At 38.2% G+C, this 15,616-nt stretch overlaps 1 protein-coding gene across 1 annotated transcript; it reads right to left on the bottom strand.

The window, feature by feature from the left end:
* Window positions 1-13,712: 13,712 nt before the first annotated feature.
* On the bottom strand, window positions 13,713-14,512 carry LOC122608091. The gene is made up of 2 exons (XM_043781214.1): window positions 14,420-14,512; window positions 13,713-14,192 (listed from the first exon to the last, which is right to left on the bottom strand). Exons 1-2 carry the CDS (start codon window positions 14,510-14,512, stop codon window positions 13,713-13,715), a joined length of 573 nt encoding a protein of 190 aa, XP_043637149.1.
* Between the last annotated feature and the right edge of the window lie 1,104 nt (window positions 14,513-15,616).

The raw sequence follows: 15,616 nt of genomic DNA, 5'->3' as shown, positions 1-15,616 counted from the left end.
GCCGTTTATTGTCTTGTTACCACAAGTCAACACCTATTAATTGTACCCAATTAACTAGAACAATGCACTCCTAAACCTAGATACCTCTAGATCATTCATACATTATCAACAAAACAGTAGATAAGAGCACAAGAACTCAAAACATTAAGATTACGACAAAACGTTTAACAATCAACTTGAATTCAAAAGATATGCAACCATTATTCAATGTGTCACTTCATCTCAGTGGATGATGAAGTTATTTAGCTAGACATAATCATATATAAGTAACAAATAGTAAAAGAAAGAGTAAACATTTTGTACCAAAGTGCGAAAGAAAATGAAAAGCTAAGAAAATCGACGTTTGAATGCCTTGAAACTCACGAGCAACCCTTAGATCTTGGTGGACGAAATGGCTGCTGAATATTGCCTCAAAGAACCGTAAAATCGACTGGAAGTGAATGTATATCGAATGGGAGGGTTTTGGTCTTGTATTTATAGTGAAATCTTAAAAGAAAATCTGCCGACCTCGTTTATGCGCCGCATGCTCCTCCTGTACGCCGCACAGGCACTTTTGCCAAATTCCCTGATCAAAATTCCTTCTTCTTGTGCGCCGCATACTCCTTATGTGCACCGCATAAAGTGTCAGAACTTGCGAAACTTGTATTTTTCGACTCGTCTTCACTCGTACTCGTCCAAGAACCATCCTAATGCATGTTTTAACCTTCCAAATGCCCTTTCTAACCAATGTACATGTTCTAAGCCTGAAATCACTAACAATACCATCAAAGCATCGAATATACATGTAATTTTCACATAATTAAGCTTAAAACGACTTAGAAACGATATGGGAATGTATATATAAATGGACATATCAAACCTCACGTAGCATGCATAATAGGAATTATGTGTGCATCTTGTTCAAGTAAACCTTATGTGATTTCTTTATTTGACGTATGATTTGATGATTCATATATATTGAGTTGTATGATCTTGTGCATTTAGTTCCATGCTACTTAGCCACTTAGGAATCAAGGAATGTTTTGCTATATGTGGGAGTTCATAGGTGTGCTTGTACCGGTCGAAATTGTGACTTGAACTTGAGGAGGAGACGTTGGAGATTGTTGGTTATTATTATTCTTATGTCCCCAGCAAAATGAAGCGTTGTTAGCGACAAAGTATGGCGATATATCATCACAGAAAAGCCTGATCAACTTTTTGCGTGTGGTATATGTGCCTATGGAGTTGTTAGCAACATTGATCGTGCCCCGATGGCTAGAGTGTGGTAGCAACCCTGGGCTGCTTAATGGGGGTTGGTTTGGTGGAGGGTTAGCCGCTGGTACACCCTGTATACATACCTTGCCAATACCTAGAGAGCATACCAGTACCGTGATCTAACCTTGCATTAGATGTAGTAGGGGTGTGGAGGGTTAGCCGCTGGTACACCCTGTATACATACACCACTAGTGCAACGGATGTAGGTGTTAGATTTGGACCGCTCTTTAGCTATTGCAATTTGATCTATGCATCTAATTTACCGGACATGTGGAGGGTTAGCCGTTGGTACACCCTGTATACATACATGAATAGTGGGTTGGATGTAGAGGTCAGATTCGATTTGCCCGTTTGTTGTGATTAATGAATGTTTAAATGTGATATTACCTTGTACTGCATGACTGGCAGTGATGATATTGTTTAACATGAAATTATGATAGTTAAATTCTTGAGCTTGCGTGAAGTTATGAATACATAAATGTCTAGAATTGTAAAAAGCTAACACGAGTGTGTTTGAGAGTGTGTAAATGATGTCACGAATGACTATTTCCTTGATCTAACGCCGATAACATCTTTTCCTAGTATAGGAAAAATGGTGCGAACTAGAGCAAATGCTAACGCCGAAACTCAAGAAGGCCATGGTGGCCGAGGTGGTGGTCATGGTGGTAGAGGTGGTTGTGGTGGTTGTGGTGGGCGAGGTGCTCGTGGAGAGCATGTGGAGGTTCAAGAGCCGAATGGAACCCTAGCTGATCAGCTTACGACACTATTGCCGACTCTTGCGCCTCAAGTGGCAGTCGTACTGGATGTTAACATTGGAAATGGAGAACAACGAGCCAAAAATGAAGCTGAAGTGGAAAGACAAGAAGCGGTGGTTCAAGAGGCAGAGCAAGTCAGAGATGAGGTCGTTGTTGTTGCTGAGCGCGAAGCGATTGTTAGGGAGAATGGCAATACGAGATACCGCCAAGGATGTACCTACAAAGATTTCCTCAACTGCAAGGCTATTAATTTTGATCGGAAGAGTGGAGCAACTGCTTATCTCCAGTGGATGGATGTAACAACCCTACTTCTTAATATTATATACGTGCTAGTTAGGTTGTCTATGTTCCCGCAAGCCATAGTTATACTTGAAGTTAGTAGATAATGCCCTTAAATTAGTAATCTAAAGCTATTGATTCATTCTAAATTCAATTTAATAAAATAAGATTGAACAAAAACTTTAATGTTCAAATCAAGTTATAATTAATAAAGCGAGTCTCACAAGTTGAGATAACAATTGAAAATCCTTATAAATGTCCAACAAATTGTATCATCAACCCAACTAAATAATATTTGGTCATAAAAATGTCATGAATAACTTAAAAATATGTATAGCTCATAAAGCATATAAAAGTGTTTAAAAATCTATAAGTGTATATATGCTTAAAATAAATACAAGAATGCAACTAATAAGCCATGTAACAAATTTAAAACATAAAAATGTACATACACATACATATATATACACGACATACATACATGCATATACCAGAGTAAATAGTCACTTAACATTGCTAATAAACACATAATACTCATACAAAATATATACATACACTTATACACTTATATAAAATAAACTTACAACTTTTAAAAAAAAAATATTAGGGAAAACCCCTTGAATACCCCTTTGTGGCCGTCCTCCCCATCACACACACATACATCATCCATTTTGAAATATACATGCACACTCTTTGTCTTGGAACTTCCACCTTTCACACACACTTCACATACATCATTTTCTCCCAAGAAAAACTCTTCCATTCTCTTCCTTTCTCTCTCAAAATCGGCAGCCAACAAGGGAGCAAGAACAAGGCAAAAATCCAACTTAAACTTATACTAATAATAAGGGTTTAGGCTAGATTAATAAAGGGTTGATTCAAGCATAGTTTAAGGGTTGTATTAAGGCTTGAATAAGGATTGTTGGAGGCTATATAGATCACGAAAATCTGCACCATTTCATCTTCAAAAAGTGTTCTTCAAGGGTATATATCTTCATGTCTTTACTAGTTTAATCTTGTTCTTGTTCTTATTAAAAAGGTTTTATCAAAAGTTCATGTTTTCCTTATGTTTTCTTTTGAATATACACTTGATGAGGGCAAAGTTGATAGGATCTTTCTTTCCATGCTCATGCATGTTGAATCCATGAAGAAAGATCCAAGGATTTAACTAGTTTAAGACCCAAAAGTGTTGTTCTATATTAACTAGCTTTTAAAGTGATTTTTCCTTTGAAAGGTGATGATATTTTTACATATTTTGATGAATATATTTCTGGGATTTTTCAAAAATATATGTTATTATGTTGATGGATTTTTTGATGGATAAACATTTATGTTAAAAAGTATTGATTCAAGTGCATGCATGCTAGATTTAAGAAGGTTGGATTGTTGTTTGGATTATGAGATGGTTAGAGACTTGTATCAACTGAAAAATATGTTAAAAGTCATGCAAATATTCTGGAAAAATTCACAAAATATCAAATATATAAAGCTTGGATCAAAACAAGTTAAAATATGCTTGAAATCGTAAACCGAAAGCTTGTAAAAATGCATTTTGAGCACACACATGCACCATAACTTTATGACCATGAAAATATGATGAACATACTGGAAATATGACATATCAAAAGTATAAAACTCAAGTCATTTGATGCATGGCAAGAATAAGCTCAAAAATCGCCTTTTCGGGTCAAATAATCACTAACCGAAAGCACTAAATTGCACATATCACACCACCACCACCATCACGACTTGAACCACCAAAACTTGAACCACCAAAATATGATGAACTTACTGTGAATATTGAATTTAGAATGAAAATCCATTTTGAAGTACCTTAATAGCCTAAGAAATGAGGCTAAAATCACAATTTCGGTAAACGATTTTTTTAATCGAAAAGTCCTCAATTTAAGCAAGACACAAGAGAGGTTGAATTGATACAAATTTATATTGATAGAAGTTGCCTAAAAGGCCTGGAATTTTTGGACTAAAACTCTTGTGGTGATTTGTAAGAATTTCTATGATTTAACGAAATAAAATGATATATCAACAGTAATATGGTTATTAAACAAAGTATGCAATGGAAAATATATATAAAACAAAGTTAAACTACCGAAATTCCAGTAACAAGTCAAGTTTCGTATTGATCTTGTACCTTATGCTATGCCAGTAGCTAAGTCACCGTACCATTTGGCTCCTTCCGAAATGCAAGAACTAGTGACACAATTGCAAGAAATACAAGATAAAGGATTCATCCGACCGAGTTCTTCGCCTTGGGGCGCACCGATATTATTTGTTAAAAATAAGGACGGGTCCTTTCGCATGTGCATTGATTATCGCGAGTTGAACAAACTAACGATCAAGAATCGATATCCATTGTCGCGCATTGACGAGCTATTCGATCAGTTGCAAGGCGCTAAGTACTTCTCGAAGATTGATCTTCGTTCGGGTTACCATCAACTGAGAGTACGTGAAAAGGACATTCCAAAGACAGCTTTTAGAACGAGATATGGGTACTTTGAGTTTTTAGTGACGCCCTTTGGATTGACGAACGCGCCTGCTGTTTCATTGATCTCATGAACCGTGTATGTAAGCCTTATTTAGATCAGTTTATTATTATATTCATCGATGACATCCTCATCTACTCAAAGACCAAGAAAGAGCACGAAGTACATTTAAGGCAAGCGTTAGAGCTTCTGAGAACTGAAAAGTTGTACGGAAAGTTTTCAAAATGTGAATTTTGGTTGGAAGAGGTGAAGTTTTTGGGTCATGTAGTTAATAAGGATGGAATAAAGGTTGATCCCAGCAAGATAGAAGCAGTGGAGCATTAGAGAAGGCCGGAGACACCAACAAAGATTAGACAGTTCCTTGGATTAGGTCTGTGGATAAAACTGCAAAGATGTAGAGTGGTTGAATAAAGTAACCTTTTGTCTTACTTTATTTAGCACACACAAAGGATTATTTACTAGTACTTTTGTATGCTGTCAACCATATTTGTACGTCGAAGTTGAGATCCCAATGCTCATACTTCGACTATAAATAGAGGTCCTTGCCCAAGCATTTCAACAACTTTGCAAACACATACATTCTGCAATATTGGTAAACTTGTGCAATATTCTCTCAATCGCAAAAAGGAACATTTCACAACTTTAAGTGTTTCGATTGTTAGGAGAATTTCCAGGTATATATCAATTGTATTTCATAGGTTGTTAGGATTTACATCTTTGTATTATCTTGGTTCCGCAACAACCTTGTATTTTATTTAACAGTGAATAAATAAAATACACTTGAAAATACATATTGTCTCATCGATATAAATACTTGTCACTTATATCTATTGCATTGTATTTACTTATTTACATTGTCACCTTAATAAGTAAACCTCTAGATTACCTGGTACACAATCACTCTAAACTGGTCACGTCCAGATTAAGTGATTGTGTTGCAAAGTACACTCACCATTGATATAGAGGTGTCTTCAGCACCCATCTAGTACTAGTTGGGACTAACAAGTGGTATCAGATCAGGCAGGTTGAATTGTTTCAGTTCTATAACCTAGGTCTGCTTCGATGGCTGCTGAAGGTGAGAATGGTTCTGGTCCAAATGAATCTAATCCTAATGTTACAACTCCTTTAAATACTAACCCTCCTCCTCCTCCTCCTACTCCTGGAGCGAGCCACGTCCATGTACATTACTCCAACACTCCTCTTCCCAAATTTGATGGAAACCAGAATACCTTTGGTACATGGAAAGCTAGAATGCTCTTGCATTTTGGTGGGACAGAGAGGTATATGTTGAAAATCCTCAAGGATGGACCATATATACCCATGTCCAGTGGTGTTAGTCCTCTTCTTGACCCAACTGGGAGAAGAGGTTCAAGGGAAAAATCTGAAGAACATTGGACTGATGAGGATCGCAGACTGGTTGACCTCGATACCAGACTGAAAAACATGATCCTCGCAGCTGTTCCAGAAGTACCTGAAGAAAGTCAAAGGGAACAACCGCAAGCAACCACTTTCGAAACTTCTTTAGGAGAGAGTGGTGAAGTTAATACTGGGTCAGCCCAACCCATAGTAGAATCCGTGTCAGCACTCAACTTGCAGAGCCAAACTTCTGACACACTTGCACGAACTCACGAAGTCTCTGGCCAGTCACAGCTGGAGACCGAGGTTCCAGATTCTACGGCCAATGATGCCATGACTGAGGAAAGAGCAGTTGTGGTTGAGGCACAAGTGACCTCTTTTCAGGAAGTAATTTCGAAAACTGATGAAACCATTGAGGAAACTCAAACTGGTCATCAGGAGCATGAATAATCTGTTCAGCCACCCCTATCTTTTATGAATCTAGGCATAATTGAGGGTGAAATTCAGCTTGAGTCCTCGGACTCATCTGAAACTAAATCTGATCAGGAAATGGCTGATGCATCTGTACATGATCAGCCCCCTTCCTTTTCCGATCAACCCCTAGATCGCCAAGTTTCAATTTCACCTATTTTACCAGAAAGCTTATAAGATCCTCCTATATTCGCCTCTCGCCAGCTACTATCTTCCATGGGTGTGCCTAGAAATAGACACATCCTAACACCACCGTCGCCGTCGTTCACACCTGAGCATTCTCAGCATGAACGACAACTTGAATCTCTTCCCATCATTTCTTCAACAACTTCTGTTGTTTCAACTGCTGCTACTACAACTGGTAAACCATCATTTATATTACCTTCTCCAGTTGTACCTGTAGCCCTTCAAGCAGGTCCAGTGACACCTTCCCCTCCGTCACTGGATAGTCAATTTGCTGCCTTTCAATCCGATCTCTCAAACCTTCTTACGAGGGTGGATGAGATTCAAAAGGCACTCGATAAAAATGCTAAGTCCCTCTCCAGGTACCAGAAGGAGCATATCACAAATGTTAGAGTGGTTGACCTGGGGATCAATAAATTTTCTGCAAATGAGGAATAGTGTTTTGCAAGCTCAATGAGTTGGTGCAGTCCTCTAATCAACTGGCAACATCGTTAAGGGAGACATTTGCACTAACCCAAACTGGTGTCACATCTTCCATCACCAACCTATTAACTAATACTGTCAGATCTTCAAAGGTGGATGTGAAGGAACTTGAAAGACAGGTCAAGTTGCTCTTTGAAAAACCTGGTCTTAATGTGACTGAGCTTGGCACCCGGTTGGCCCCTTCAGTTGGTCAGAAGATTGAAGTCACCTTGGCTGCCAAAGAACAAGTATTTTTGGAATAGGTGATATCTGAGATAACCAAGACTGCAGCGCCCCAGGTTGATCTCACTCCCATTACATCTGAGATTGATCGGTTGAGGTGCAGTCTTGATACTCTAGCCAGCAAGGTATCTGAACACTCTACTGCTCTAACCAATCTGACAACTGAAGCTGGTAGAAACAAGAATGAAGAATTGAAGACAATGTTGAAGGAAGTTCTTCATGAGATGGTTCCCTCTAGTCTCTCGCCAGATGATACGAAGCTTTTAACTGACATACAGAAGAGTCAAGTGCACACCCTTGAAAATGTTATGACTCAATCTAAGGAAATCAATCATCTGTGGAGAACTATGAGGTTGGTTTGTGGGACTTTCAAGCAGTGTAAAGATATGCAGTCGTGGCAGCCTCTAGCTAATTTGCCTTCAAGCCCTTCAGATTTTGATAGTATTCGTAAAGGGCTAGATGCTACCAAGGGGAAAGATCTGTGCATACTTCTTCTACTGCCATTGAAGTTCCCAAAACCACTGGGAAAGAGTTGGTAGTTGCCAGTGCTAGTACTGATGCTAGCCAGGTTGTTGTTGTTGCCACCAGTACTGAAGCTGGAGGGCATATTGATAATGTTGTGGTAAGGGGGAATGTTGATAAAGGTAAGGCTATGGCCACTGATGAATCTGACAAGCTGGCCATTGATACACCATTATTGGAAACTGGCAATGTTGACCAGTTGCCTCCAGCTACTGAAAGTGAAAGTCAGAAGCTAGCAAGGATTGGGTATCTGTTTAAGGAAAGAAAGAAACAAATGAAGTTTAATTAAGAAGAATCTAGGAAATCTCTCCCACTCACCCTTGTTGATGCAACTGACGCACAACTCCTTGGCATACAACTGGTGGAATATAATAAAATAAAAGAAGATGCAAGGATTGAGAAATGTGTGAATGAAATGCTGGAGGTTGAACTGGACAAACACTATCAAGATGATGAAGCCAAACTTGATGCTGGTTGTCTAAATGTATCAGTGGAGAAGGCCAAGGAAATAAGGTCAGAAGGGATTTTGAAAAGGATTGAGCAAGTAAAGAAGATTGTCAACCAAGTATTAAATCCACCCAAGGTCAAAGGAAAGAAACATAAGACTAAGGCATTGCCCAGAGATGCAAATCTGAGGACTTTGGTAGAACCTTCTGAACCAACCAATTATGACATTCGAGCAGCCACTCAGAAGCTAAGCACGAGCCAGATCAAGCTGACAAATGAATCTAAAGCTCGAACATATTTGCAAGATGTGCTGCGTCGAAGGCATAATAAGGGCAAGATTCAAGATGTGCAAGTATCAATCAAGCCAAGTGCCAGACATTATGTGGTTAAGGTACAATACTTTGGTGGACCAACTCGAACAACTGAAAATCCTGTTATTCATCAGTATGGTCATTCTGAACATGTGGAGATGTTGGATATTTTGGCTAAAAGGCAACACAAGAACAAGTTTGAGAAAGGCTGGGAGTATATATTGCAGAACCTGATCAAGTTCAAAGAAAATGTTGAAGAAAGATTGGGATTTGATCAGGAAGACAAACAGCCAATCTCATCTGTTACCAAGAAAAGGATAATTGGCGAAAGGCCACATTCTTAAATTTTCCTTGTCTATCTACTTGTAATTTTATTTTACTTTCTTGTAACTGATGTAAAATTGTTGTATATACAAGTTGCCAGATTGTAACCCACAAGATAGATAGTGATAAAATCTACAAACAATTAAAATTGAACCCAAGGCATTTGTTGATCTATAAAAATGCAGTGGAAAATTAATAGGTTTTATCAAACTCAAGTATTTCAAACTTACACTTGTATAGAAGCAAGTTTGAAAATACTTGACAATATTTCAGGACAATTAGGGGGAATTTATTAGGTCCAGTTTTGACTATAAAACTGGAGCTCTCCAGCTGCATCTGGAGAATATGAAGAATTGTCCGAAATATTAGAAGTCCAGTTGCATCGTACAGTTTAAGCAACTGATGACTTCCTCCAGTTGAGATCTGAAGACTTAAATCTGAAGACCTTCCAGTTGAAGTCAAAGACAACAAGTGGAAGAAAGGAAATGGCAATGGCAGCGAAGCCTAGTTGACATTTCACCAGATCAATCAACTAGAGATCCTTTAGTGTAAATGCCTTTACAAAGCTTTACACTGATTACGAGGAGGACCTTTTACACTACATCCTTTTAACCGGACAATAATCTTGTCTGTGGATAAAAGTGCAAAGATGTAGAGTGGTTGAATAAAGTAACCTTTTGTCTTACTTTATTTAGCACACACAAAGGATTATTTACTAATACTTTTGTATGTTGTCAACCATATTTGTACGTCGAAGTTGAGATCCCAATGCTCATACTTCGACTATAAATAGAGGTCCTTGCCCAAGCATTTCAACAACTTTGCAAACACATACATTCTGCAATATTGGTGAACTGGTGCAATATTCTCTCAATCGCAAAAAGGAACATTTCACAACTTTAAGTGTTTCGATGGTTAGGAGAATTTCCAAGTATAGATCAATTGTATTTCATAGGTTGTTAGGATATTTACATCTTTGTATTATCTTGGTTCCGCAACAACCTTGTATTTTATTTAACAGTCAATAAATAAAATACACTTGAAAACACATATTGTCTCATCGATATAAATACTTGTCACTTATATTCATTGCATTGTATTTACATATTTACATTGTCACCTTAATAAGTAAACCTCTAGATTACCTGGTACACAATCACTCTAAACTGGTCACGTCTAGATTAAGTGATTGTGTTGCAAAGTACACTCACCATTGACATAGAGGTGTCTTCAGCAACCATCTAGTAATAGTTGGGACTAACAACTTAGCCTCCAAGAAAAACACACACAAACCCTTACTACCTCCCTTTTGCTACCCCCAGTTACTACATCACTTTACAAACCCACTTTTACTACCTTACCATTACTACCCCATTTTACATCAAGTTTTATGAAAATCAAACCTTATTTTGTTTAGATATAACTTTAACAACAGTATTTTGTGTCCTAAACATCTCTACAAACTCATATTTTACATATTCATGGTATAAAATCAAAACCCACTTAATGCTCTTCTTTTTGGTATTTTTGGTTTTTCTTTTAATACACACACTACATCCACCAAGTATCAAACTTTTTACGTCCAAAACATTTAGAAACATATATTACAACTTTTGTCAAAGTTTCGTGTGATTTCGTTAACAAAATCATGAGATATAATAATTTTTTTATACTTTTCATAAACTTTGTTCAAATGGGTTTTCGAGTTTCCGACTTTAGGATTGTTTTTCCATCATATTAGGGAGTCTAAAAGTACAATCTGATGTTAAAAACACCTTTCAGATCGAAATAAACGATTAGGGTTTTTTAGAATGATTTTTGGGGAAGAACAGCCCAGTTTACGACCCCGCCGATTTGCGACCTCATATTTTAAATGTGACCTCGTTTTTCATTTGCGACCTCGTATTTCAAATGTGACCTCGGATTTCATTTGTGACCTCGTATTTCAAATGTGACCTCGTATGTCATTTGTGACCTCGTATTTCAAATATGACCTCATATTTCATTTGTGACCTCGTATTTTATTTGTGACCTCGTATTTCATTTGTGACCTCGTATTTTCAAAATAAGGCCCTAGATTTACTAGCCTCTCAAATTTAGCCTCTTAAATCTACCCTCTTAATTTCAGTTTTGTCTTTTAATGAAATAAGACCCCAAATTCAATTTAAGACCCCAAGATCAATTTAAGACCTCGAATTTCAATCGAGACCTCGGACTTCGATTACTACCCCGATTTAGTCAACTTTGGTCAACTTTGGTCGGTTTAGTCAACTTTGGTCAGTTTAGTCAACTTTGGTCAACTTTGGTCGGTTTGGTCAACTTTAGTCGATTTTGTCAACTTAGTCAAACTCGTAATTTGGTCAACTTTGATCAAACTCGTAAAATATGGTTAAAGTCAAACTAATACGCTTTTGGACAATTTGGTCAACACTTGGCGACAATTTTGAGCATGTTTACCTATATTGAATATATACTTAATTGTGATAACTTCTAACAGATTGACTGCGTACTGGTTACTTGCTTTCTAATATCTTTTGTAGCTTGATCTTGTTGGCAGTCAGGTGAGTTTCGTAGCCCCTCTTTATATATGTTTTGGAGTGGAAGGATACTCGTGCCTTTGTATCTATCATCATTTATGGCTATTTGACTGTACTATATGATGTGCACTGTGATCCTTGATACTTAACACTTGATACTTGATACTTGATACTTATGTTGGAGTTTGAGATGCTTGATACTTGATATTTATGGTGGAGTTGGAGGCACCAGATACTAGATACTTGATACTTATGGTAGAGTTGGAGGCACAAGATACTTGATACTTGATACTTACACCTTAGGTCTGGTATACCATAAGTGCTGGTGGCATAGAGATACTTGATTCATGCTATCCTAAGTAAGTTGATAGCCATATTGTTGTGTGGATCTTGATGATATTTCGACCTGGCACCATACCTGATACTTGTTTACAAAACCTACGAACTCACCAACCATTGTGTTGACGCTTTTGAGTATCCTTTCAGGTGAACATGTGAACCGTATTAGAGGTTGCTAAGGAGCATAGCATGGTGACCTGTAGCAAACCAGACTAGGGTTTTGGAGCTGCATATCTTATGTTTTGTTATGTTTGCTATATGTTTAGACTATGGCATTATGCCTAAGTGTTAATCCCCTGCGTGAGGGTTTTATCTATGTTTTTATTTAAATCTTGATTTTATGTTGGATATTTATGTTCGAATTCTATGAAATGTGTGTTAATTAAGTATTGATGTAGCTACTCTACGTAATATCCATGACGTGTGTATTATGCGTCGCATCCCGAGTTTTCCATCTTAGTCGGGGTGTGACAAAAACCTCCATGGAAGTTTCAATCATATCTTGAAAAACGACAATTATACACCTTTGAAAAGTTCCTGGGGCATAACAAAGACCAAACGGCATCCTCCTATAGGCATGAGTGCCAAAGGGACAAGTAAAGGTGGTCTTCTCTTGGTCTTTAAGGTCTATGGGTATTTGAAAGTACCCGGAGAACCCATCCAAAAAAGCAAAAATACTCATTTCCGGCGAGCCGTTCGAGCATTTGATCAATAAAGGGCAATGGGAAATGGTCCTTGCGGGTTTCCGATAATCAATACATACCCTCCACCCCGTGACAGTTCTAGTGGGACTTAATTCATTTTTATCATTCAAGATAACTGTCATCCCACCCTTTTTAGGTACACAATGTACCGGACTTACCCATGAACTATCCGAAATGGGGAATATGATTCCCGCATCAAGTAACTTTATAATCTCCGTTGTCTTTGCACAACCAGTTTAGCATTATCAACAAAATTTATAGTGTGCTTGCAAAATTTTGGACTTATACCCGGAATATCAGAAATTTTCCATGCAAAGGCCTTTTTATGGGCCTTCAAGACGGTAATAAGTCTAGATTTTTCATCCTTCATCAAAGATGATGCAATGACAACAAGTAAGAAAGATGTACCTTCAAGATAAGCATATTCGAGATGGTCCGGAAGCGGTTTGAGTTCCAAATCGGTAGGAGGGTTCTCTACCGAGGTTAGCACCCATGTGCTAGTACTAATGGTGATTTCTTCAAATGTTTCATCTTCCGGTGGGGTTTCATCAACACTCAACGCCATGATCTCTTGCACCATCTCACCCACCAATTCTTGTTCTTCTTCACTGCAAGCTAGCAATGCTTCACCTTCTTCCGTATCCAAGAATTCCATAAGCTCCTTTTCCAAAGCATCTTCCTCTTCAACAACATCAATCCGAAAACAAGACTCATCACACGAGTAAGGATGTTTGATAGCTCTATCAACATTAGATATAACCCGATCATCACCGACGCCTAAGGAAATCTCCTTATATTTAACCCGGATGATAGCATCCGTGGTCATGAGGAATGGTCGGCCAAGAACTAGAGGGACATTAACATCCGCCTCCATATCAAGAATAACAAAATCAACCGGAAAAATCATATGACCCACCTTAATTTGCAAATTTTCCGCTATCCCCATGGGATATTGGAATGATCGATCCGCAAACGTAATACTCATGTGGGTAGGGGTCAATGTACCTAACGACGACTTTTTCTAAATAGAATAAGGCATTAAGTTAATGTTGGCCCCAAGATCGGCCAATGCCATATGCAACATAGCACCAAAAGAACAAGAAATAAGAAACCTCCCTAGATCTTCCAACTTAGGGGGAATCTCGTTCTTGATGATGGCGGAACACTCGGCACTCATGACTGCCGTCTTTGCCTCTTCCAACTTCTTCTTATCCGAGATGAGTTCCTTGAGAAACTTTGCATAATTAGGCATACCTGCAAGAAGATCAACTAAAGGAATAGTGATGTTAATATTTTGAATCAAATCAACAAACTTTTTGAAATTCTCCTTGATCTTTGCCTTCCTCAATCGTTGAGGAAATGGTATCTTTGGTTTATACGGTTTAACCGGTGGTTTCTCAACAGTAGGCTTCTCGACCGCCTTGGATGGAACGGCCGGTGTCTGCACGACTGGATTTGGTTCCATTTCAATCTCATCATCAACAGCTTCATCAGTTTCAACCTGCACAAGAGGAGTAGTAACATTAGGTAATGGATTTGCAGAATTATAAGTATTACCAGCTCTTGTTGTGATCGCATTCACTTTCTCATTTCGAGCATTAGGATGGTTGTACTTCGATCATGATCCTTGGTTATTCTGCTGAGGCTTAGGATTTTGCTGAGTATTGCTCGGTAGTGTACCGAGCTGCCTAATAGAATTTCCTAGCCTCTCGAGCATCATTTCCAAACCTGGAGAGTAGCTTGTGTGCTCTTCGAATTTTGATCCAGCTTATGAGTTAACCCATCCAGACGAGTAGTCATAGAGTCCCATGCAGAATGCATCTTCTTAGATTATTTTGCCACCTTCTCATTTGTTGCTTTCTGAGCACCGATAAAGTCCTTCACTATATCTCTCAATTCAGCAGTCGCGTTCTGCTGACTGTTAAACTTGTTGAACGTATTGCTACCAAACCCATAATTGTTAGTATTAAAAGAAGATGAGGGATAAGAAGTACCTGATTGTCGGTTTTGATAACCGGTGTTCTGGCTGTAGTTTCCCTGCTGCTGATTTTGAACATAACTAACTTCGTGAGCCGGCTTGTCCGGGCAATCTTCCGAATAGTGCATATCTCCACAGTAGTCACAACCATCCGCTATAATCTTCACATCTCTCTTAATGCTCTTGAACCTTGCATCTTGGCTATCAAACCTCTCATTCATTTGCTTTGAGAGTTCCTTGACTTCAACAACTTAACTTGACTCTTCACTACTCTCCACCTTAGCCACAGTTCTACTTCCAGATCTCCTACCTTGAGTTTCTTCACGGGTTGAAAATTCCTTGGCCATATCATCAAGGATCTTATACCCTTCACTTGGGGAGACATTATTCAAACTAACTCTAAAAGCACCTGCTAGCTCCCTTTTAGATTTCCTTAGTAACCCATCATAGAAGATCTCAATTGTGGCTGCAGTATTTAAGCTATGCCCTGGATAGTTTCTGAGCATTTCCTTGTATCTCTTCCAAGCATCAACTACATCTTCACCTGCCTCCTGAGTGAATGCCCTGATCTTGTTCTCCAGTTGTCTTTGTGTTCTTATAGAATAGAACTCATCAATAAATGTAGCATCCTAAATTTTTTATCGTTTATGTTGACTTAGCTGTCAGTCAACTTTGACTTTCTCTATTAAGTCGTTATATGGGTTAATGTGACTAAGCAATATGGTTGATTAATTAATTGGTTTTAGACAAATAAATATGTTGTCATGTGCTTGTTAGTATGTGTTTTCATTAGTAAATATCAAGGCTATAATTAATAGAACGACAAAAGACGAAGGAGCTAAGTTAAATAGTGATAAAACATGGATGATATGAAATTACTTCATAAAAGTCATAACTGACTATATGATCGATGGCCTTTTATATGTTTTTCCATATCTAAGTTGTGA

Source organism: Erigeron canadensis, chromosome 1 (assembly GCF_010389155.1).
Source record: "Erigeron canadensis isolate Cc75 chromosome 1, C_canadensis_v1, whole genome shotgun sequence".
Lineage (NCBI taxonomy): Eukaryota > Viridiplantae > Streptophyta > Magnoliopsida > Asterales > Asteraceae > Erigeron > Erigeron canadensis.
This window is presented reverse-complemented; position numbering and strand designations above follow the sequence as displayed.

Coding starts and splice junctions, on each gene's coding strand:
- LOC122608091 (XM_043781214.1), bottom strand. CDS start 14,512: ATGCATTCTGCATGGGACTCTATGACTACTCGTCTGGATGGGTTAACT. Junction 14,193..14,419: donor GCACACAAGCTACTCTCCAG/GTTTGGAAATGA, acceptor CCTCTTGTGCAG/GTTGAAACTGATGAAGCTGT.